This window comes from Pseudopodoces humilis, chromosome 5 (assembly GCF_049639895.1).
Source record: "Pseudopodoces humilis isolate 2021_Gansu_Grassland_sample_001 chromosome 5, ASM4963989v1, whole genome shotgun sequence".
Lineage (NCBI taxonomy): Eukaryota > Metazoa > Chordata > Aves > Passeriformes > Paridae > Pseudopodoces > Pseudopodoces humilis.
The window spans coordinates 23,437,082-23,459,399 of record NC_142204.1 but is presented as its reverse complement, the minus strand read 5'-3'; the positions used below and the strand labels follow the sequence as shown (position 1 = coordinate 23,459,399).

Below are 22,318 nucleotides of genomic sequence, written 5' to 3'. Positions count from 1 at the left end.
GGGAAAGGGTTCAGACAGAAGCCTGTTCCTGCTGTTAATAGAGTTTCAGTGGCAGTGGGAGGGAGGCTAAGTGCCAGAGCCTGGGGTGGGGGAATTTGGGCAGGGGAGAGCTGAAGTTTCTGTAGAGCTTTCCTTGCGTTCCCCCCTGCCTGCTGCTCTTTGCTGCCTGTGATCAAAAGCCGATAGGGAACTCCTGACTTGAGAGAGAGCTGAAGATGCCTCACTGGCTGGGCACGGTGAGGCTGAGCAAGCCACGTCGGAGCGGTGGCAGTGCCGCCGGCAGCGAGCCATAGGCGGTGACTCGGGCAGGTGGCCGGCGCCGCAGGTGTCAGGACAGGCAGAGCTGGGTACCAAGCTGGCAATCAATAATGCAAAGAGGCGGTCACATGTCCTTGCTGGCTGTCGCAGGGTTCCTCTCTCCCCCCCAGAGTCTGGTTACTTCCAGAGATCAAGTTCCAGCCTCTCGGCTGGTGAATTATTAAACTCCATCAGTGCTCCCTTTGTACCACGTCTGTGTCTTCCTGCTGTCCTTTCTTGCTGGTGACAGGCTTCTTCCATCCAGCTGGCTGTGCAGAAGCAGAGTCCTCCAGGCCAGAACAGCACCTTGTACTCTCCTTTGCTCCTTGCTTCTCTGTGGGAGAGGGAATAGGCTCCAGAGATGGATCTGTCCTACAGATCCACCATCTCCATCTATAAGGTGGGTGTTGGCATCAAAGGCTGCTCCCGACAGCATATGGGAGACCTGTGGGTGGGAGATGAGTGTTTTCTGCCAAGGGCTCTCTTGGGTGGACAGCTGAGGGCTGAATCCATTCCCAGGCTGTACCACAGCAGCTCCTGTGGGCTACAGGCTGTGGGAGCAGGAGGAGAGGGTGGTGTGGGTCCTAAGGGCAGATTCAGGAAGGAACTGGGCAGCCAGGGTGGTTTGGACATGGAGCATGAAGGGTGACACACCTTGGTTGCTGGCAGAAAGAAGTTTGATCGGCTGTTTCACTCCTCCCTTGAAAGAGTCTCTGATCTCATAAATACTTCCCTACACACATCAGTGCTGAACCAAGGTGGGGGAAGGGCTGACAGAAGTGGGGATATGCTTATTCCGGTCTCTGTCTTCTCTGTAGTCAATGGACACCTTTGATAAATGCAAATAAAAGCAGAGAAGCTGGTTATCCATCCCTCCTCTTACTATGCTGCTGAGTCTGGCAGTGCACCACATCCTGGCCAGGAAAGGGTTGTGTTTGTGCCTGGATAGTAAGCAGTGGCCCTCTGCCTGGCTGTGGGGTGAGGGAAAAGGCTGCTCAGATCCTCTTGCAGTTACTCCCCTGCCTGCAGTGGGTGTGGGCCCTTGTGAGAAAGCCATCTTCATTTAGGCAACCACTTGGCTCTGCAGTTGGCTACCTTGCCCTCTGGCGCGGCTCCTCTCCTGGCTGGCTTGGCTAAGGGCAGCTGAAGTTGCCAGCCAGCCCCGATGCAGGGAGCTGGCTGTGCTTGGCTGTACATGGCCTCCATTCCAGGGCTCCAGAGGGGGCTCTCACCCAGCCCAACCACAGCACAGGGGCCTTGACCTGCTGAGGTCTCTGGGCATGAGGAAGAATGGCATTAACGTGCTTCTGCCTGGCCACAGAGTATCCTGGAGCAGTTCAACCCTGCGCTGGAGAACCTGGTGTACCTGGGGAACAACTACCTGCGTGCCTTCCACGGTGAGTGGGGTCCCACACAGCCAGGGCTCCAGACCAGAGTGCTGCATCCAGCCTGGCCATCCCCTATCCCCTCACCCAGGACAAGAGTGCTGGTCTGCCACCTCTGGCATGTCAGCACTCTTCAGCTCCAGGACCCACTGCCAATGGGGAGAGATGGGATGCCTGTAGGCAAAGTAGCAGGAGGTGGCTGTTCTGTGCGCTGCTTGCTGGAGCTGGTGATGGTGGGAAGGCAGGCCAGACCCTTATCACCCCTCTCCTCTCCCCACAGCATTGTCCAAAGCAGCTGAGGTGTATTTTAAGGCAGTTGAGAAGATTGGGGAGCAAGCACTGCAGAGTTCCACCTCACACATGCTGGGTAAGGCCCTCTTGCACATCATGTCCCCTTCCCTGTGGTAAGTCACCACAGTTAGCTTTTGTATTACCCTCTCCCTTAGTTGGTACATTTCCAGGTACTGGGGCAAGAAAGACAGCTCCTAAATGGTGTCTCTCTGTACCAGGCACTGTCCAAAACTTACTGTGTGTCCTTGAATACATTGCACAGTCCCAGCACTCTTCCCTGTGTCTCTCTGAGATCAGTGAGTGAGGTCAGCTGCTGTGATGGGCCTCCAGGGATGGACCTCCCACAGAAACCAGTCCCTGTTGAGGCATCCTGCCCCCAGAGATGAAATTTTCATCACAGAAGAAGCATTTTTCTCCTCCTTGGAGGTGTGAGGGAAAAGCCAGGGAGCATGCACTGACAACAACTGATGGTGTTTTGTCCTCCTGAGCCTGCAACTGACTGGAATGGCAGCTTGGAGCTGAGGGGCTTACACTCAGCACTGTAAATAACTCTGCAGCCTGGTGGCAACTGCTGAAAAGTCAGGGAACTGCTCCACTGCTAAACATTTTAGCAAAAATGCTTCCAGCAGATGTGCCCCTTCTGCAGACACTTTTTATCATCTGCACCTCCCAGCTAGCTCCTCTGCTCCCCTCATCAGTCTCTTCCTTTCCTGATTTCATAATGCCAGCATTGGTGAGACAGGACCATGCACAGCACTGGGGTGGGTGCTGAAACTGCCTTCCCATAGGACAGCCAGAAATGTGCATCACAGCTGGGGAACCTTTGTGGTTAGAAATGGGGCCTGTAGGGGCTGTGGCAGAGAAAATCCCAGCACCCAGAGCCCAGAGGTGAGGCTGCCTGCTGACACCTGGGGCTGTAGCAGAGCACTGGGCTGGAGTAAGCCTGCATTGGCAGTGCCTGGGAAGGGTTCAGAGAGCAGTGCTTTGTGATATCTCTTGGACTTTCACAGCCCTGGGTCATCAGTCTGAGCTGCACGCTGCATGTCTGCCTCCTTGGGCACGCGAGAAAATTGTCGCAGGACTTTTTCACCTTCTCCTATCTTTTTCCCTCCCCAAGGTGAAATTCTGATGCAGATGTCTGACACGCAGAGACTACTGAGCTCTGATTTGGAAGTTGTGGTGAGTGGTTTTCCCAAGGGCTGGTGGAGGTGGAGAATAAAGTGATTTCCTTAGATAGGGCTTATCAGCATTTACCATGTTCACCCCATCAGCTGCCCTCACACATGCCTGCAGGCAGGTGCCTGCCTCCCTGCTGCACGTGGCAGAGGAGGCTTACAGGGCTGGCATGCCCAGGGCCTGGCTGTGCATAAAACTTGCTCAGCACGTTCTATGAGCCACGCCTTATCACAGCTCATGCAACATCCCATATGGTGAAGGGATAAAGGTGATGGTTCCTTCGCCTCTTTCAGGCTCAGACCTTCCACGTGGACCTGCTGCAGCATATGGAGAAAAACAGCAAAATGGATGTGCAGTTTATCAGTGTAAGTAATGAACTCCCTTCTCCTCCTCAGCTCTCTTGCTTCCCTCTCCCCTTCACCCAAGGGTTTTTGCTTCAACACTTGAGGTGATTCTTCTCAGCAGGAGATAGGAGGTCTTCTCCCATCATGGAACAAACTCCCCTTTTTCAGCTGATGATGGAGAGCTAAAGAGGGCAGGTGGCTGTTCTTTATGCAGTGGGACTTGCCAAATGCTTCAGTGGGGCTGAGAGACTCAGCATTCCAAAAGCAGAGTTCCCAGCTACCCCAAGCCACAGGCTCTGCTTGTCTGTGGGTCCTATGCTGCCATGGCCCAGCTGGCCATGCTGGTGGGTAGTGTCACAGGGGAAGACAGAGGCCTTCTTGGGACCCAGTGCTGGGGCAGATGGGTGACAGTCCTTGCTCCTGAGACCTGGAGGTTCATCAGCACTCTTGGGCCATTTAAAATTAAAAGAAAGGCAAAGAAAGACATTTCATAGGAGGTCCAGGTGAAGCCTGGTTGCAGGTGGACTCAGATGTCCAACAACCCATCAGAGCAGGACCCTTGCTGCCTCACAGTGTGGCTGGGTCTCTGGTTCCTTACTGAGCCTGTTTTCTCCCTGGCAGGAGAGCCAGAAGCAGTATGAGCTGGAATACCAACGAAGAGCCACCAACCTGGATAAGTGCATGGCAGAGCTGTGGAGAATGGAGAGGGCTCGTGACAAAAATGCCCGGGAGATGAAGGTAAGCAGTGATTGCAGGAAGAGGAGCTGGTAATAGGAACTAGATGATTTTTTGGGAGCCGGGGCTGATTTCTCAGCAGGCTTAGCTGAGGGGTTGCCCCAGTTTTCAAAAGGCAGCAGGCTTATCTGGAAAGCAGGAAACTCCTATTCTACAGGGTGCTGCTGACCTGTGGTACTCACTCCTGCCAAGCCCTTTCCTCATTTAGGAAGTCTCAGGAAGCAAGGACTTAATCCCCAGCAGTCTGCTCTAGCTCCTCTCTGCTGCTCCAGCGTGCAAGTGGACTGGGATGATGACAGACATGATGACCCCTTCCAACCCTTCCCCTGAGTCCACTCTGCTGGATTTTCACTGATCTCTTCCTCCCTTTTTTCCCCCTGTGACACAGGAGAATGTGATCCGACTGCGCTCGGAGATGCAGGTGTTCGTCTCTGAGAGCCAGAGGGAGGCTGAGCTGGAGGAGAAACGCCGCTACCGCTTCCTGGCTGAAAAGCACCAGATGCTCTACAACACTCTCCTCCAGTTTTACAGCAGGGTACAGCCCTGACACGCTGGGGAGCAGAGCTGGGGGAGCAGACAGCAGGGCTGGAGAGGGAGCATGCAGGCAGGAGGGAGCCAGGGCTGAGCCATTCTTTAGCTGAAGGACACATCTGTGCATGGACTGGGCAGGAAACGGTTTTGTTTCTTGCTGTGAGGTTCAGGCTGGCAGTACTAGGCTGGGAGAAGATGTCTGGGGCTGAGGATGGTGCTGGCATGGGGCTAGTTGGGTATGTGAGTGATGGAGGAGGGAAGGGTGCTTTAGGTGTTTACAGCAGGGTTGTTGGTACCAGAGGATCTCTGCTGGAGGGTGTCATCCTGGAAATTCCTGCCTACAGGGAGTTGCTTGGCCATTCCCACAAACCTAATTGGAGGAGGACCTGGTCTCTAATGTATCTGTAAGCCCTAGGCTTCCTCTGTAGCTGGTCTGCCCTGTCCATCACCCCCTCTTCTCTTCTCTTTCTCCCCAGGCTCGGGGCATGATCCAGACCAAGGCACCACGGTGGAAGGAGCAGCTGGAAGCCAGCCGTAACCCCTCAAACAGCCACTCACAGGGGCTGCTCTCAGCCTCCCATGGCCAGGGGTATCCATCAGGACGGCTCACACCCACCCACCTCGAGATGGTGAGGAGCCCACAGACAGCTTAACCTTGTTTGGTGAAATATTGGAACAGGTGGCCCAGAGAGGGCGTGGATGCCCCATCCCTGGGAACATTTAAGGTCAGATTGAACTGAGCTGTGAGCAACTTGATCTGATTGAAGGCATCCCTGCTCATTGCAGGCAGTTGGACTAGATCTCCTTTAAAGGTCCCTTCAAACCCAAAATATTCAATGGTTCTTTGGTGGTGGGGCTGCAGGGCAAGGTCAGTCCTTGGGCAGCGATGGTGCTTGCTGCCTTGTCCAGCTCCAGTGGCCTTTCCTGGCCAAGAGGAAGAGTAGCCTTTGTGTGGGCTGCAATGGAGGAATGTGCTGAGTTTGGCTTTCTAAGAGGGACTGCACATCTCTCAGAGCATCTCCTGCCTAACACAGCCTTTGTGGATGTGTGGTCATCCCCCTTTCTTTCCAACAGCCCCAGAGACCCCTTGGGGATTTTTCTCCTTCTGTGACTGGGAGTAGATCCAGCATCTTCTCTCCGGACCCTCCAGAAATGAGAATGTCTCCTCAGCCGGAGTCTCCCAGGCGGCCACTGCGGAGGACACCATCAGCAGCCAGTATGACCCGTATCTGGGAGCAGTGCTGTGGGGAGACACAGGGGTTGGACCTCTCTGGGAAGAGGGTTGGGTTTGGGAAGGGACCACCACTCTAGCATACCACCAGACCTCAGCAGCTGCATTCCTGGGCATGGTGAGAGGACAGTGCCTACGGGAGCTGTAGAGGGCAAGGCTGAAGTAGGAGGTGAGCTCAGCCTTCAGGGCAGAGTCCACCCAGGGCAAGGCCAGGCTGTGTGAGGTGGGGAACCTGCAAACGTGCAAGTCTCAAGGCTCCTTGAACTACAAGAACTTGTTCTTGCTAGAATTATCATTTTAGTAAAGCAGCTTCTCTCATACTACCAGATAAAATATTAGCTTGCCCTGTGAAACCCAGCCACTTAACCCATGACATGCCTTCTTTTCCTTCCTGAGACATTTCAGCTTAAAGCTTTTAAAAGAAGTATAAAAAGGACAGGGAGAGAGAGAAATTACCCAAATAATCAGTAGCTCTAGCAGGTCAGGAAGAGGACTGTCAGGCAGGGAGGGCATCAGCCAGGACATGCAGTACTTATGCTCTACCCGTTTGGCCAAAGAGGACACAGTGCAAAACAAAAGTCTTTTGGCTTGAGTTGATTGTCTCCTGCAGGATGCTTACCCTGCTTTTTTCCCATGCTACTCTTTGCACTCTCCCTGGAAGGTCACCTGCTCCTCCACTAGAGTAATTACTTGACTGGGAAAGCACTTGTCCCTTTGAGGCAGTGTGGGTGGTGCAGGAGGATGCCAGACTCCAGCCAGACCCTTGGGATGCCTCCCCACAGGTTTGCTCGCTACGGGCCGCACGTCCCGTTCGGGTTCCTTTGGCGAGGCCAGCAGTGGCAGTGAGGGCAGGAAGAGGAGCGGCACAACAAGAGTTCAGGCCATTGTGCCCCACACGACGGGTGCCAACCGGACCCTGCTGCGGTTTGAGCCCGGGGATGTCATCACGGTGCTGAGGCCAGAGGCGCAGAATGGCTGGCTCTACGGCAAACTGGAAGGCTCATCCACGTACGTGACTCTGCTGCCGTAAATTGGCCAGATGCAGGCTTGTTGAGTCTGGAGCTGGAAGAGTTAAGCCCAAAATCATCACACCACCCCCTTGCCTCCTGGTGTGGCCTGGGCAGTGTGTTCCACCCACCATCTCAGTGGGGCAATGCTGTGTCCTCAGTGATGGGGGCTCACTGTGCCAAGAAGATGCAGTGTGGCAAGGCTGACGTGGATGGGCTGACTGAGAAACCCCCAGGGGCTTTGGGTGGAAGAGCCAAGGATGTAGTGGCTTCTGGCCTGCACGACTGAGTGACTGCTGTCATGGGATCCAGCTCAGGGCCATGAACTGCTGGAGTTATCTGAGAGGCCTGGCATTTCTTAGCTCATGCTGCAACTGCTGCCACAGCCTCCAGCACAGGCAGAGCATGGAAACTGCTGCACCCAGCACATACTGAATTACTCCCTGTGGCACTGCCAGCCAACATCTGTGTGTAAAGCCTGCCCTGTTCCACACAGGACATGGTCTGCAGGAATGCTCACAGATGTGAGATGAGCAAAAGCAGTGCCTTTCTTTGGGCAGCTGCTTCTGGAGTGGAGCTGTTGTAAAGTCCCTGGACGAGTTTTCCACAGCTTCCTTGTGATTGTGGTTGGTTGGGGTGTCTCTTGCTGGATTGCACCAACATTACTGCCAGGAGCACAGCTCCTGAGATAAGCAAGTCCTGCTCCAAGCTCAAGGTCTGCCCCATCATAACCCCTGTGCCCCACCTATGGGTGAAAGAAGCGCAGGAACCCTGTCACACATGGTAGTAGCAAATGTGGCTTGACTGATGTGTGGGATGAGTGCAGATCAGAAGTGTTTGGCAACTGGATCTGAAGAAACACAAACCACGGTTGCCTGGACCTCATTTGTCTTTGTTCCTGTGCCCTAGGTGTGGCTGGTTCCCTGAAGCTTATGTCAAGCCTTTGGAGAATACGAGGGAGATGGAGGAGCCAGACACCAGGTAACAGGATGGCAATTGGCCAGGCTGGAGCTCCTGGTACACCATGAATGCCAGCAGGGTAATTGTTTAGAATGTGCCCCAAGGCAGGGCTCCCATGCTGGAGATCCTGCCAAGAGCCTCACTGTGTCCTGGGATCTCACAGGCTTCCCTAGGCAGCTCCCATAACTTGTGCAATGTCATCTCAAAGGTTCTTGTACCTGGGCTGGTCCAAGGCACGTGTATCCTCCAGAGACATCCCATGTTGTGCTAGCACCTGTGCTGCTCCCTGATCCTTGCCCTTTGACTCCCACCTCACTGTCTTCTCTTGCTCAGGTCCTTCCCACTGCGAAGCAGTCACAGTATGGATGACATCCTGGACCGTCCCAGCACTCCGTCCTCCAGCAATTATTGGCCTGCTGCTGCCCAGCCCAGCTTGCCAAACCCACCTCCCCTCTCAGTGGGTGCCAGCAGTCACCAGAGTGGGGCGGCTGCCCCAGTCAATTCTGGCTCCAAGGTGAGTGCAGGAGCAGTGTTTGTGAAGTGGGCCACATCTGACTTTCATCCTCTAAGGCACACCTTTTCTGCTTTGGCCAATAGAGACAGAAAATCACCTTTCTGATGTTGGAGAAGGGGCCTGCTGCTTTCCCGGTTCTTGTTAGCACCAGTCTGTCTCATCCAGTCGGTTCACATGCCACCTGATGACCCCTGCCAGTCTTCCTGTAGTGTGCAGATCCTCGGTGCCTGGCTTTGCTCCCTCAAGGGACTGCTTTTCTGCCCCTGCCCTTCTCATCTCTCTCTCTTTTTGCTCACCAGGGACCCTTCAGTTCAGTCCTTTCCTCCATGACCTCCCAGCCTGATTTCTGGTGGCTCAAGGGCAGCACTTCCTGCTAATAGTAGGACCACGGAGTGACCAGGCTGGTCTGGGAGTGAGTGACCAGCTAACAGAGATGCCATCCTTCTTCTCCCTTCAGGGAGTGGAGAGGAGTTTCACAGGGTTCTTCTTTTAAATTCAGACAAGGGTTGGCTTAAAGTCATAGCTGGGGTAGGAAAAAGCTGGAAGCAAAGGCTGAGGGTACAGCTATTTTTGAGAGCCTTAGAACAGGTTGTGTCCAACCCATGGCTTATGGATGGCATACTGAGAAGGAAGTCCTGCACTTATTGCTTCCAGCAGTAGGGAATTGACAAGGGAGAACCAAGTTAAATGTGAGGACCTGGGGAAGGAAAGAACAGTGCTGCCTGTGGGGCATTACTTGCTCAGTCTCACAGAGGGCCAGAAAACCTTTTCCAAAGTCACTGGTTCCAGGCCAGCACAAGGTTGCAAGCAATTGGATGTCTCAAAGAACTGAAAACTGCAACATTTAATTACTCTTTTTTTTCCCTTTATGTCCTGCTCTGTAGTTTCAGGTAGCCTCAGGCTGCACAACACAGGGGAACAGACTCTGCAGCCTTTCTGTCCCTCTGGGCCACTGGGTTTCCATCCTGTCCCAGGGCTAGGGTGTAGGGATAGACCTGGGATTGAGTCATGAATTGTGTGCAGCATTTGGAGCAGCATGGCAGAGTGTGGAACCTCACTAGAGAGCAGGGAAAGACTAATTTGGAAAGACTCAGCCTTGCTTTAAATGTATGCCCAAGACATCCTCCCGCTGAGCCGCAAACGAATGGGTGTGACTTCCCAACTGGACCCCAGATAGCCACGTGTGGCTTTCTTGTCTGCCACCAGAGTACTTTAGCAGGTCAGTTGTCACTGATCCTTCACTAACTACTGGCCATGAATAAGGGCCACTTGAGGTCCAACTTTGTCCATCAAGTTTGTCCACTTTTAAGTAGTATGTGGTGTAGGGTAGGTAGGTACAGCTCTGGAGTTCCCCATGGATGCAGGAAACACACGAGGGCGTGGACTACAGACTGTTTGCCAGGGTGTGTGGGCAACATGAGGGGGCATCTCTGGCTGTGCTGGAGGGTGAAATGTAGCTCAGACTGTCGCTGTTTGCTGTGCTCCTTGGGTATGACATTTTGGGGATCTGAGTCACCTCCTTTCTTCCCCAAAACAAAAGATGTCCTGAGGGAGTAAGGAACGTGCGGTGTAGGGACCACCCCCCACAACAAAATTCAGGATATTATCTACAGTGGGGAATTTGTGGACTTTTGCAAAGCTTGAATGAATAAGGAGTCAGAGCCCTGTGAAGAGGACTGGGGCTCCTAACTCACCTAAGTGTTTTGTGAAATCTTCCTCCATGTGTGCGGTGTCTCCTGCCCTACTTTTCTCTCTCCATTCCCCACTCCAGATTTCTCACTGTTGCTTTTCTTTTCACTGCAGAAATCAGGAGTATTTGACCAGCCCCCTGAACTCTTCCCACGGTGAGTAAGATGTGGAACTCTGCTCTGGAATCATCTGACAGAGGGGAGTATTATTACAATGCTATTATTATTTAATATTTTGGATTGTCAAATGTGGGAGGAACAAGGAAGTGTCTGAGGAAAAGCAATGCACAGCCTGCCTACCTTCTAGGACAGGAGGCAGAGGTGGTCCTTTCTGGCCTCTGCTGACTGGGAAGGTCCTATTCTAACTCAGATAAAATGAGGTAGGACCTGAGCACCCTGAACACATGTCCAAACTGGCATGCTCCTTCCCATCCATCCTGGAAGGGTCACAATAGCAGCTCGCAGCCTGAGTGTGGAGCTACACGACTGTGCATCTCTGCCTGCTTGGAAAGGGCTGAGGCATAAAAGGACGTGGCTTTGAGTTCTGTTGAGTCAGGTCTGTGGAGATGAGACTTGCCATAAATCCCTGGTTTTCTTCCCCCTGCACCTCAGTTGGTGTCTCCGTGTTTTTGGTGTGGTGCTGCGGCCTTTTTCTGTTCCCCGACTCCTTGCTTGGAGGATTTGTGTACACTCTTCAAGTGCAGAGTGCTAATATGAGGGACAGCCATGTGCTAGCTTCCTCATCCTTTGGAAGAGGGAGGGTGGGAAGACCTGAGGAGAGCCCAAGGGGAGCCACATGGGAATGTGCAGCAGGGTGTGTTAAGGATGGAGAAAACATACCCAGGAATGAGCTTTACCACGCTCTCCTCCTTGGCATGGAGGTGACTGCAACAGGATTGAGTAGCTTTTGCTTGGTCACGGAGATCCCTGCATGGCATTTGCAGACTTTCTGACAGTTTCCTGTTTCCTGTCCCATTCCAGAGGTACCAACCCCTTTGCCACAGTCAAGCTGCGCCCCACAGTCACCAACGACCGCTCGGCACCCATCATCCGGTGAAAAAGGGGCTGGAGACAGTGAAGAATTTCAGCAGAGAAGGAGGAGAAGTGATAATGCTGTGACCTCCAGCTGTGCAGCAACCTAGTGCTACCACTCATGGAGTGAACTCTCTTTTCCCCTCCCACACCTCTGGGACAACAGGACCCATCTCACCTGGGTGTCTGCTGTGCTTTAGCCAGGAGCAGATCTCTGCTGCCCTTTCTGGATTCATCCCTGCTTCCCTCCCCTTGTGGTGTTGCTGTACTTGAGTGGGAGGGAGCAGTCTGGTGTTACTGGTGCAGGTGGCCTGGGAGAGGGGATGATGCTCTAGATGGAGGTAGGGCTGGCTAAGATCATCTGCAGCCAGGGCAGTGCTGTTGGGATGTTGAAGGTGAAGCTTTGCTATCCCTGCTGTGAGCAGAAAAAAACTCTCACCAAACAGTTCCTTTGCCACCAGAAGAACAAACTCCAAAAGAGAAGGCTACAAGAAGGCTTCCAGTGATGTGGTCCAGCTGACAGGGTTTTGTCTTGGCCTCTTTGACAGCTGTGTCCATTTGTAGCAGCACCTGCCCCTTCTCACCCCAACTACAGCCCCTTACCTTGCTGGGCAGTGCTGGGGCAAGGCAGGGGCAGGTGACAGTGTCCAGCACCACTGCCCTGTTCCTTCATGTACTGTCCTGTGGAAAACATATGTTGTTTTTTTTAAAATAAAATGGAGAATGCATCTTCTGTGCTCATTTCAGTGGCTGGGACATCACCTCAGTCACAGCATGCAGGGGGAGGAGGACAGGCGCTCCCCACCTGCACTGGGGCCATGATGGCTGCCCACGGTTGTGGTGCTGGACACTGCAGTGCCAGTGAGTCCAGAAGGGGCAGCCACCCTCTCAGGGGTCTGGGGTGGATGTGGAGGGCACCAGGAGGGCTGCACTGCCCATTGTTGGCTGCTCTCCTGAGTCCCCCTCTCTGTCCTGTTACAGCAAGCACCTGTGGTGCCCTTCTCCTCACCCTCTGCTGGAACGTATACCCAGGGCAGCCCAGGGCTGCTCAGTGCAGGGGGAAAACATTCCCCTAGGGCCTGTGGGGGCCTCAGCAATCTGGGAATACCCTACATGTGCTGGGGGAGCCCTCACGGGAGAGGCAGCGTGAGTGAGGGATGGAACGCTAACGATGGCCAGGGCTTAGCTGATTAACCTTATTAATAGACATTAAACCCTGGCTGTGAGTATGGTCAGGCCCCCGCGGCCCCCCTGCTGCTGAGGGGCTTCAGGGGTTTAGAGCCCAGGCCTTTTCCTCCCCAAAACACCACCTGGGCTGAGTCCCAGCCCCCTCCCTGGAAGTAAAAGTGTTCCCCCAGCGTGTGGCCAGAGACTGGCTCATCCCCAGACCTCCTTCTGCAAGTCAGCTGCTGGGGAGGTTGTTTTGGAGGGGGGGGTGGTTGAGGTGCCCGGGGTGGGCAGGATCTGGTCGTTTGAGCCATGGCTGGCAGCGATTCCTTGGCTGCTCCACCTTGTCTCACTTCTCTGCTGGGCACATGCCCTGCAAAACCACACCACCACTTCTCCATCATGGCTTGCCAGTTGAGGAAGCTTCAAAAGCAGCCACTTCGCCTATTTTGGCCCTTACTGAAGCATGGGCACACGGTCTCCTCCTCCACTGTCTCCTTCCCCATCATCCTTGCTATCCCCAGCACCCCTCACCTTCACCCTGCTTCTTCCTGTCTTGGTCCCTCTGAATCTATCCCTGCCAGCCTGCCCTGCTGTGCTGGGGAAAACTCAAGGAGCCCCTGGGCAGCAGGATTACCGGGGGATTCGGGCTGTGGCAGGCAGCCACCTCATCCCCATTGGCTGGAAAAGCCTCTTAAAAGTGGAGAAGTGCTTTCTGCCCGCTCAGCACCTGCTGGTCTCTGCCGACCTGAAACCATAAGCAGCTCCTGACCCACATCCACACTGGGAGTGCCGTGGGACACTACTTGCACCCACAGGAGGCAAGAGGGTGCCCCACACAGGGTGTCCCCCCAGATCTGCCACAGACAGCTTTGCTGGGCATCACTGGAACTGGAGGGAAGCAAGCTGAGAGGGGGATTAGCTGTCTTGTGAGGACGTAGCTGCTCCAAAGGAAGGAGCGGAGGACAAGAGACTGCTCGACAGGTGCTAGATTCCTGCAGGCATTGTCCTGTGCCCACCATGGAGAAAAGATCCAGCAGGACCATCTAACCAGGCGCCCTCATCCAGAGCCGGGAAGTGCCAGCCAGTGGGAGAAGGAAGCGCTGTTGACTGAGATCTGCTTAACCCTTCAAGGCTCAGCTTGTGCTTGGGAGGTCAGCGCTTCTTTCCACAGGTCAGTGGTGTGGAGGGATGGTGGCTCCAGCAGCTGGTAGGACAACTCATCCCTGGCCTGTACTCCTTTAATTCTCTAACAAATGCTTTCCCAGAGGGTTGTCTTTGGGTTGGAGAGGCTGGTGGCAGGAATTGTGGCCTTTGCACTCAATAAATGGACTCCCCACCCCATCTGTACTGCGTGGAGTCACTAAGAGCATTTACATGGGCCCTCGTGGGTGCAGCTTGTCTGGCACAGTGGGGGTTTGCTGGGCATTCTCCAGCACTGGCTGCACTGTGCTCTGTGTGTCCAGGCACTGAACAGCTGAACCTGCTGTGGTCTTCACCCTTCTAGCCTGGGCTTGTGCCTCCTGGTGTTGGTGCAAGTCTTCCTGCAGCCAGCTGCAGCAAGGCCTGTGGCAGTGCCTGCTCTGGCCCACCTCCCTGTGATGCACGGGGAAGGGCAGATGCCCATGCTGATGAGCTTTTAGGTGTATGTGAGCTCACACACGGTGTTTTTACCTGTGAATAAAGCTCCTTAACTGGGGACAAAGTGACGGTGGGCTGTACAGTGCGCAAAGGCAGGTGCTGGGTATGTGGTGTGACCGCTGAGAGCAGCTGTGAGCAGACAGGCATGTGTGTCATGGTGTTAGGAGCAAGGCAGCTCTTAACTGCCTGGCTCACAGCTGGCATAAATCTCCAGAAGAGGTGTGCTTTGGCATATTGGCCTTGGAGGCATCTCCTCAGGTGAGCTCCTCTGGTGCGCCCCATAATTTTCAGCCAACATCTAGCTGCAGGCAGGTAAAAGTGCTCTCATGCTTTGCTATACAGTGTTCTGTAGCACTGAGCAAGTAGCTCCTGCAGAGGTGCCCTCCAGCTCCAAACTCAAGAACCCATGGATATTTGTCTAATGTGCTCTTCAAAACCTGATGCCACAGGCTCATCATTGACAGGCGGCGCTACAAAATCTCTGAAGAGCACATCACAGACAAATATTTTCTTGCTAGGATGCTGGCAGGGAGTGGCAGGGTTGAGGGAAAGATGAATTGCAACAGTTTGATTGATTAATTTAATTTGTGGTGCAGGATGAGCTCAAGAAAAGCAAGGCTGGGAGAGGGGCTTGGATAAAAAGTCTCAGGCTATGTTTGGTGGCAACTCTTATTTGAAGTAGCTATGTGCAGCAGATGGTGCAGTGGTGGAGCACCAGCACTGATGGAGAAATCACTGTGCTTTGGCAGCAGGTCACCTTTTGTACTAGACCTAGCTTGTCAGTCAGCTGGAGCTGGCACGGGAACAGTGGGCAAAATGGCAGAAACTGAGGGAGGCTATTCAGTCTGGCTGTCAGGGTTCCAGTGATCCAGAAAACACCAGTAAGGGTGAGATGGGGGAGGTAGGGGTAGATGGAGAGTGTATAATTATTCTTTTCTTCCTTGTAGTGACCCCTTGCCTAAAGAAGACCTTTATATCCCACTGTTTTCAGTTCATGCCTCTGTCCCTGAGACCTGGGCTGGGAAGGAGAGATTAGAGTAGCCTGTGCTGGCCCCAGTAGCTCAGCAAAAGAGCTGCTAGGAAACAGCCATCCAGAACTGTTGCCCCAATCCATGCTCTGAGCCAGATTCAGCTCCCTTTTTTCATGGCTCACAGCATCCTGAAAGTTCAGGAAACTCTGCTGCAGGGACCCACAGTGGTGGCAGGCATCTGTGTGCTGCACTCTGTTTTCAGGAGCAAAGGCCCCCAGGAGAGGGGAAGGAGGGGTATGGCTGAGGGTGGCTGTGGGGTAGGACCACTCTTGCCAAGTAAGGGCCCTCTGCCTGGGATCTGCCCCAGCTTGTGCCATCCACGCTTTTGTCTAAAGGATTTTCGCTTCTCTGACATTCAGGGCAACAGCAAATACAGGGATCAGCTCAGCTCACCCCCTTTGCTTGGAGGACACCAACAACAGGGACTTCCTTGAGAAATGCACCCAGATCCAAAACTGCCAGGTTCTAGCTATGTGTGTCACATCCATAAGACAGTCCCTGTCCCCTCGGCACTCTTTGGTCCGTATGTGACTCCTGGAATTTCCCAGAACTGCTGGTGCCAAGAGATGAGGATGCTGTTGCCATCCTGCAGTCCTTCAGCCAAGAGAGCTGGGCAAGAGACAGGACCCTTGTTAGGAGTGTGCTGCCAGCAAGAGACTGATAGAAGACAAACCGGACCCCCAAAAAGCCCAGTTCAGGCATGGAGAATGCCTGTCTAATCTACTTGGGACCATCTGTAGTCTAGGTCCAGTGATGGCTTTGCGTACAGGTGTGAAAACAATGCTGGCTGACCAAGAGACTGTGGCCAATGGTGCTGGAAGGGGCAGAGACCTGGTACCTAAGGGAGAAATGAAATGCATACCCATAGCAGGCAGCTGGAGCAAAATTCCTGGGCAGCTTAAGAGCCCTGAGAGCAACTCACAAGACATCCCCTCTAATTCCCTCCTCCTCCCCACTTAGGCTTTGTTCCGGCCCCTTCGTGTAGGTACAGAGCCCTAATCTCTCTGGCATGCAAATAACCACTGTTTTTTGAGCTCTCCCCCTTCACCTATTTCAGAAATCTGGCCCCTGATGGCGGGGAGGGGAGGGAGAAGGAGAGTGCCATGCACTGGGGCCTCCTAGAGGAAAGCACAGAGGGTTTAATGGATCTCTTGGCCTCACTGCTGGAGGCTCCTATGGCAGGGCACGTCCTGGAGGGCTCCCCACAGGAGCAGACCAGCATAGGAGAGGCTCAAAGGCAGATTTTAAGAAATAAAAAGGGTTGACATTGCTGGTCTTTGCCTCACACCATCTGTAAGCAAGGCTGGATATGAAGCAAGGGGGATCTGAATGTTGCAGATCCTGATGCTGCATCAGACACAGCACTCCAGGCTCACCTGGAAGCTGTGACACTTCTCAGCTGTGTTTGCCCAGGGGTTATGGAGCTCTGGGCTGCCTCAGTCTCAGGGAGAGCTTCCCACCTCTGCCCAGCTGAGGCATGACCTTACACCCCAAAGCAATCCCACCTCGCCTGGCAGGATCAGGGTACAAAGTGCAGATGTGGTCCCCCAATGAGTGTCTCAGAGCTTGGAGATGGTGGGCATGGAAAGAAACCTTGTAGTAAATGTTTGCTGCTCTGCTTTTCTCTTCTCTTCCTGCAGCGCCAGCAGACTTTCTCTCTCTCTCTGTCACCCTACTTCCTCCCAGCCTGCCTTTCCATTCCCAGGTTAGAAGATGGGGAGACCTGACCCAGAAGAAGGGCAACTCCCAGCTCCTGTGAAACCCCCAGATGGTGGCTGGGGCTGGATCGTGCTCCTTGGCTGCTTTGTGATCACTGGCTTCTCCTATGCCTTCCCAAAAGCCGTCAGTGTCTACTTCAAGGAGCTCATGAAAGATTTCCACGTGGGCTACAGTGACACAGCCTGGATCTCCTCCATCATGCTGGCCATGCTCTATGGGACAGGTGATGCTTGGACACACTTCCCCCTCCTCAACTCACACCTTTCCCACCCTGCCATGGGCCCAGATCATGTCTCCATGGTCTCTTCTCATGCTCACTGGCCTGGCCATGATGCAGAATACAATTGTCCTACCACTCCTCTGCTGGAGGTGTGCTGCATCCCATATCCCTGTTTCCTTTGCCCCAGGAGACCTCAGGTGTCACCCCACCTATGCCCCAGACAATTGATACAGGGTTTGCTCCCACTGCTGAAGTGCTGTTCACACCAAGTACCAGGGAACAGGGTCCAAAGGCAGGACAGAACAGAAGTCTCCACACCACCAGCCTCTCTCCCTTGGCCAGGCCAAACAGATGTGTATCTAAGCAGCCCAGCTGTGAGCTCCATCATTACAGCTTCATCTTCCCTGAGTGCCCTGCTTGGGCTGCCTGCCCCTTCCCAATTGTCCTGTCTCCTTCTGATCACCTACTCTGTGTCGTCTGCTTCCTCCCAGGACCAGTATGCAGCATCATGGTGAACCAGTTTGGCTGCCGGCCTGTGATGCTCATTGGTGGGCTGCTAGCTTCTGCTGGGATGATCCTGGCATCTTTTACCACCAATATCATTGAGCTTTATCTGACAGCTGGTGTGCTGACAGGTGAGAGCCTCAGGATTTGGGGGGCAACACAGGCTTACCTGGGGAAGAGACAAGACCGTGTTGTATTTCCCTTTAGTACTGCCGTGTCTAGTATCAGGTCTCCCTCACCCATTTGCACACAGTATGGGAAGCATCTAGTCCTGAATGTTTCACATGTGAGGGATGCACCTGCTGGATCTAAACAGCCAGGGCCTGTGGTTAAGAGGCAGAAGAAACCTAAGTGGTACTCAGTGATCATGGTGACTGTGGTAGGTGGCATCACTACACAGTGGCAGGCGGAAAGAGGCAGAATTCCTGTGTAAGGCTCAGGTCCTGCCTAAGCGTGAGCACAATTACCTGATTCAAACCCACTTCAGGCGGACAGGCTGGTCTAGCCCATCCTCTGCAGGGGCAATCCACCAACATGAAGGCACAGAGGCTTGTGAGGAATACATTCATCCCATCATGGGATTTCAGGACTAGCATAGTCTGAGGGGAGTTTTCAGCTTGTTGCAAAACACATCTCATATTCTTGCACTCCGTGTCTCCCTCCTGGCTCTCACTTCCATGTAGGTCTGGGTATGGCGTTGAACTTCCAGCCCTCACTCATCATGCTGGGCACCTACTTTGACAAGCGTCGGCCTCTCGCCAATGGACTGGCAGCTGCTGGGAGCCCTGTCTTCCTTTCCTCCCTCTCTCCACTGGGGCAAGTGCTGCTGGAGAAGTTTGGTTGGCGAGGAGGGTTCCTTATCATGGGGGGCCTTCTGCTTAATTGCTGCACTTGTGGGGCAGTCATGAGACCCCTGGATATGGGCATGAAGAGGAAGATGGGGAAAGCTCAGGACAAATATGAAGCCAAGGAGATGCTGCCCATAGGAGGGAAGTCAGAGGAGGGAATCAGCACCACTGATGGAACCAAGAAAGGCAAGAAAGCCAAGAAGCCCAAGAAAGGAAAGAAGCTCCTGGATTTCAGTATCTTCTCCAACCGAGGGTTTATCATTTACACCATTTCAAAGTTCATCCTGGTCTTGGGTCTCTTCGTGCCCCCCATACTGCTGGTCAACTATGCCAAGGACACAGGTGTACCGGACACAGAGGCTGCGTTCTTGCTCTCTATCATTGGTTTTATAGACATTTTTGCCCGCCCAGCCTGTGGCATGGTGGCAGGGCTGAAGTGGGTCCGCCCTCATGTGGCATATCTGTTCAGCTTCTCCATGCTCTTCAACGGCTTGACAGACATCTGCAGTGCCAGGGCGAGCAACTACACGGGACTGGTCATCTTCTGCGTCTTCTTTGGCATCTCTTACGGCATGGTGGGGGCCCTGCAGTTCGAGGTGCTGATGGCCATCGTTGGCTCCCAGAAGTTCTCCAGCGCCATTGGGCTGGTCCTACTTATCGAGGCTTTTGCGGTGCTCATCGGCCCACCCTCTGCAGGTAGGTGTCTTGCTACAGGTGGTTTGTTTGGCTGCCAGCGTTCCACAGCATTGCAGGTATTGGGCATGGACACAACACTTGAAGAAGGATCCTATTTCTCAATTTTTAATTCACTCTAGAAGCTGAGAGCTGATCTCTGCCTTCACTACAAATGCTGCATAGAATCATGTTAAGGACAGGGTCAGGCACATGCTGCAGGCGAACCTTTGAGAGCCTTCATTAGGACAAAGCAAGTGTCTCAATTTCTCCTTGGTATCCATGGTCTTTTGACTGGCACTGTGAATAGTGATCTCAGCTTGTTCTGATCCCAATTCCAAGGCACAGGTGTTTTGCTGTCAGTCAAGTCAAAACAGTTTGTACAGTCCCCTGAGGCATTTGCTGGTAATTTTTCTAAGAGGATTAAGACACTTGCAGCTTTTCAGCCAGTCTAGTCTCGGCCACAGACCCTGGTCAGGTCCATGCCCCACAAACAGCCCATAAAAACAGGCTGTTGAATAGAGGTGGTTGTAGATTAATGTGAAGTGTCTGATCACATGTGAGAAAGCCAAATCATGCCCAAGGCTTATTTCCAAACACAGTGCAGTTTCCTGATTTGCAAGGAAGAGTCAGGGACAAGACTATGGAAAATCCCCAGGGAGGAACCACTCTGTTCTTTCTTGCACTCCCTTCCTTCAGCTGTAACACATGGGCTAAAGCCCGTCATTGAAGACCTTGGTATGAAAGGTCTTTTCCTCAGCACAAACCTCCAGTTATGAGTACAACCCACCCTCAGCAACTCCAACCAGTTCTCAAGTAAAATTTGGCAGCCAAGAGAAAACCCTCTTAAATGCTAGCAATAATTCATGTCTCACTTTATAAGCTGCGGGGCAGTCGGCAGTCCCAGGCCAGGGAGGGTGAAGAAATATGTGTCTTGCAGGCAGCTGCAGGGAGAGTGGGATTTAACAGCACCTTGCCCCAAGGAGCAAGACACACCAGTGGGGTGCTAACAAGGGACACCCCTCAGCCCTCCTGCCTCAGTTCAGCTGTGCCATGGTGCTGTGTGCACGTACAATGGCACACAGACAGCGTGGGGTCACCGAAGAACCGTGCTGGGGGCAGCCAGGTCATGTTGGGGGCTGTAGGACCCCCATGGTGCAGGAAGCTTGAGTGCTCTGACAATCCCGATGGCTCGGACTCGGGGAGAACTCGCTCGGCTCGGAGAAGGGGGTTGAACAGAGTGGCTTTGTTTGGTGTAATCCTCCTGAGCTGCTTCCCGCTCCGTGGGGCTGGGGGGGTTTGGCACAGGATAAGCCTCAAACACACACGCACACGCACGCAGGATCCTCGCTCGCCATCCGGCTTGGCTGAACAGGAGCACATTCACCTGCGGAGGAATTCGCCACGTGCCTCCCATGAGTGCTCCAGGAGGCACCTCAGCGTCTCCCAGGGCTGGTTTCAGCCCTGTAGCACAGCAGGGACTGGGGGTCACATGTGTATTTGGGAGCACAAGAGACCGGGAGGGAGAGTGCAGTCCCATGGCTGCATCCTGCCTGCAGCAAGGCAGCTGTTCATGCTCCCCAGCACCAAGGACTGGGAGCTCTTCCTCCATTGCCAGCCCCAGTGGATTCAGAAAATATATATTTAGAATATCTCTGGCACAGAAATCATCGGGTGTGGGCCAACCAAAGGGATTTCTCTGCCAAAAAGAAATTTGTTCTTCCCTTCAGAATGTTTTCCTGACATAATAGTTTGAGAAATAGCAATGCCTCTCAAACTTTCTTTTCTGAGACTGGCCAATCCAAATCATCAGAGGCTTTTCCCACCCTGGCTAGTAGAAGATGGCTCACCATGGAGTGGGACCCTAACATGAGGGTGTCACAATTATTTAAGCTTGTCCAAACAAGGGAAAACACCAACCATGCACGGTTACCTTACTTTCCTTTGAAGTACAATGTGGCTCTTTCCCAGGGTGACTTTTAGCTATTCAGGCTTCTTGCCCTTCCCTTGAGGAATGGGTCCTCAGCCAAATGCAGCTGTTGCCCACCTGCACTGGGCTGTCCATGCAGGAGTACCTAGGCCAAATTTAACCATCTCATGTCTTCTCCAACCACCTCATGTCTTCTCCAACCATCAGGCCGCCTGGTCGATGCTCTCAAGAACTATGAGGTGATCTTCTACCTGGCGGGCTCAGAGGTCGTGCTCTCCGCTCTCTTCCTGGGTGTCGCCAGCTACTGCTGCCTGAACCGAGGGAAGAAGGAACCTCCTCCAGAGAACAACCCCACTGCGGGAGGTGGGAGCGACACTGAGGAAGCAGAGTCTGACGTGCAGGAAGCCGAGGAGCACAGCAGCGACAACCACCAGCCGGCCCACAGCACTGACAATGCCGTGGTGGTGGCCAACGAGGAGGCCAACCATGTGGCAGAGGAGCAGAGAGGGGAGGGAGGCAGCTGTCCTGCAGGGGATGGGGAGGTGCTGGCACGAGATGGCTGCAATGCTGACCAGATGGTGGAGAGGGACAGTTTTTAGCCAGGGCAGAGAATGGGGATGTACGAAACCGGCCTTGTTTGCAAGCACCTCAGCATGGGAGGGTAGGTGGGATGCAGGGAGCAGAAAGCTGGGACAAATGTACAGATGTAAGAGGGAGAGGTATAAGAATAGCTGGTCCTTATGTACATATGTCCGCATCCTACCCAGTGATATGTCTACTTGCATCCTGCACCCATGCTGGTACAACACAAGCTCAGAGCAGCCCAAACACCAAAAAGAAAAAAATAATAATCTTCTTTCCTCACTTTCAAACCAGCTCTGGAGAAAGTCTTCTGAAGAGGCTGCCAAGGACTCTCCTTTTCCTTCTGCATTGTCACAATACAGAACACAAACAATTAGAGACTCTTTGTAATCAGATCTGGTACGCTCTGTTCTGGTGTCAGTATTTCCTTCAACCCACTTCCATGGTCTAGATAGTGTCAGTCTCACTGGCAGCACGCTTAGGAGGTGGTGTAACTCATAGCTACCAGGTGCCACCAGCATGGGGGTAGACACCAGGCTCTCTGCAACACCTCCCTGGGACACTGCCAAACCAGGAGGCCACCAGCTCCAACCACCTCTGCCTGGCACATCTTTTGTGGATGGTAAAGCTGGGGCAGTGACACTTGATGCTGCTTCCCCAAGTAGGGAAGCACTGTTAGAGGCTGCTGCTGAGGTACAAGAAGAAGACACCTAAGAAAGGCTAATGCCATTAGGTGTGCAGCCACAGTACGGAGCCTTGCTGACAGGAATAGCACCAAGCCAGCTTTATCTAGGCTCAAGTGAGTCCTGTTGA

The 22,318-nt window shown here is 53.5% G+C and overlaps 2 protein-coding genes across 4 annotated transcripts; both read left to right on the top strand.

Annotated features, from left to right (window-relative positions):
* Window positions 1–553: 553 nt before the first annotated feature.
* BAIAP2L2 (BAR/IMD domain containing adaptor protein 2 like 2) lies at window positions 554–11,919 on the top strand. Of its 2 annotated transcripts, XM_005527608.3 has the most exons (14): window positions 554–697; window positions 1,619–1,694; window positions 1,963–2,049; window positions 3,091–3,152; window positions 3,443–3,514; window positions 4,115–4,231; window positions 4,617–4,763; window positions 5,236–5,388; window positions 5,834–5,975; window positions 6,773–6,998; window positions 7,907–7,978; window positions 8,291–8,471; window positions 10,275–10,315; window positions 11,141–11,919. In XM_005527608.3, exons 1-14 carry the CDS (start codon window positions 659–661, stop codon window positions 11,214–11,216), a joined length of 1,491 nt encoding a protein of 496 aa, XP_005527665.2. In that variant the 5' UTR covers window positions 554–658; the 3' UTR covers window positions 11,217–11,919. The 2 variants fall into 2 exon arrangements, with proteins under 2 accessions (XP_005527665.2, XP_087911525.1); XM_088055399.1 differs by lacking the exon at window positions 6,773–6,998.
* Window positions 11,920–12,705: 786 nt separating this feature from the next.
* SLC16A8 (solute carrier family 16 member 8) lies at window positions 12,706–21,900 on the top strand. Of its 2 annotated transcripts, none has more exons than XM_088055241.1 (5): window positions 12,706–13,532; window positions 16,736–16,972; window positions 17,461–17,604; window positions 18,157–19,017; window positions 21,131–21,900. In XM_088055241.1, exons 2-5 carry the CDS (start codon window positions 16,744–16,746, stop codon window positions 21,520–21,522), a joined length of 1,626 nt encoding a protein of 541 aa, XP_087911367.1. In that variant the 5' UTR covers window positions 12,706–13,532; window positions 16,736–16,743; the 3' UTR covers window positions 21,523–21,900. The 2 variants fall into 2 exon arrangements, with proteins under 2 accessions (XP_087911367.1, XP_087911366.1); XM_088055240.1 differs by having other exon boundaries at window positions 12,707–13,532; window positions 16,671–16,972.
* Window positions 21,901–22,318: the final 418 nt, after the last annotated feature.

Coding starts and splice junctions, on each gene's coding strand:
- BAIAP2L2 (XM_005527608.3), top strand. CDS start 659: ATGGATCTGTCCTACAGATCCACCATCTCCATCTATAAG. Junction 5,389..5,833: donor CACCCACCCACCTCGAGATG/GTGAGGAGCCCA, acceptor TCTTTCCAACAG/CCCCAGAGACCCCTTGGGGA. Junction 8,472..10,274: donor CAGTCAATTCTGGCTCCAAG/GTGAGTGCAGGA, acceptor TTTTCACTGCAG/AAATCAGGAGTATTTGACCA.
- SLC16A8 (XM_088055241.1), top strand. CDS start 16,744: ATGGGGAGACCTGACCCAGAAGAAGGGCAACTCCCAGCTCCTGTGAAA. Junction 16,973..17,460: donor GGCCATGCTCTATGGGACAG/GTGATGCTTGGA, acceptor GCTTCCTCCCAG/GACCAGTATGCAGCATCATG. Junction 19,018..21,130: donor CATCGGCCCACCCTCTGCAG/GTAGGTGTCTTG, acceptor TCCAACCATCAG/GCCGCCTGGTCGATGCTCTC.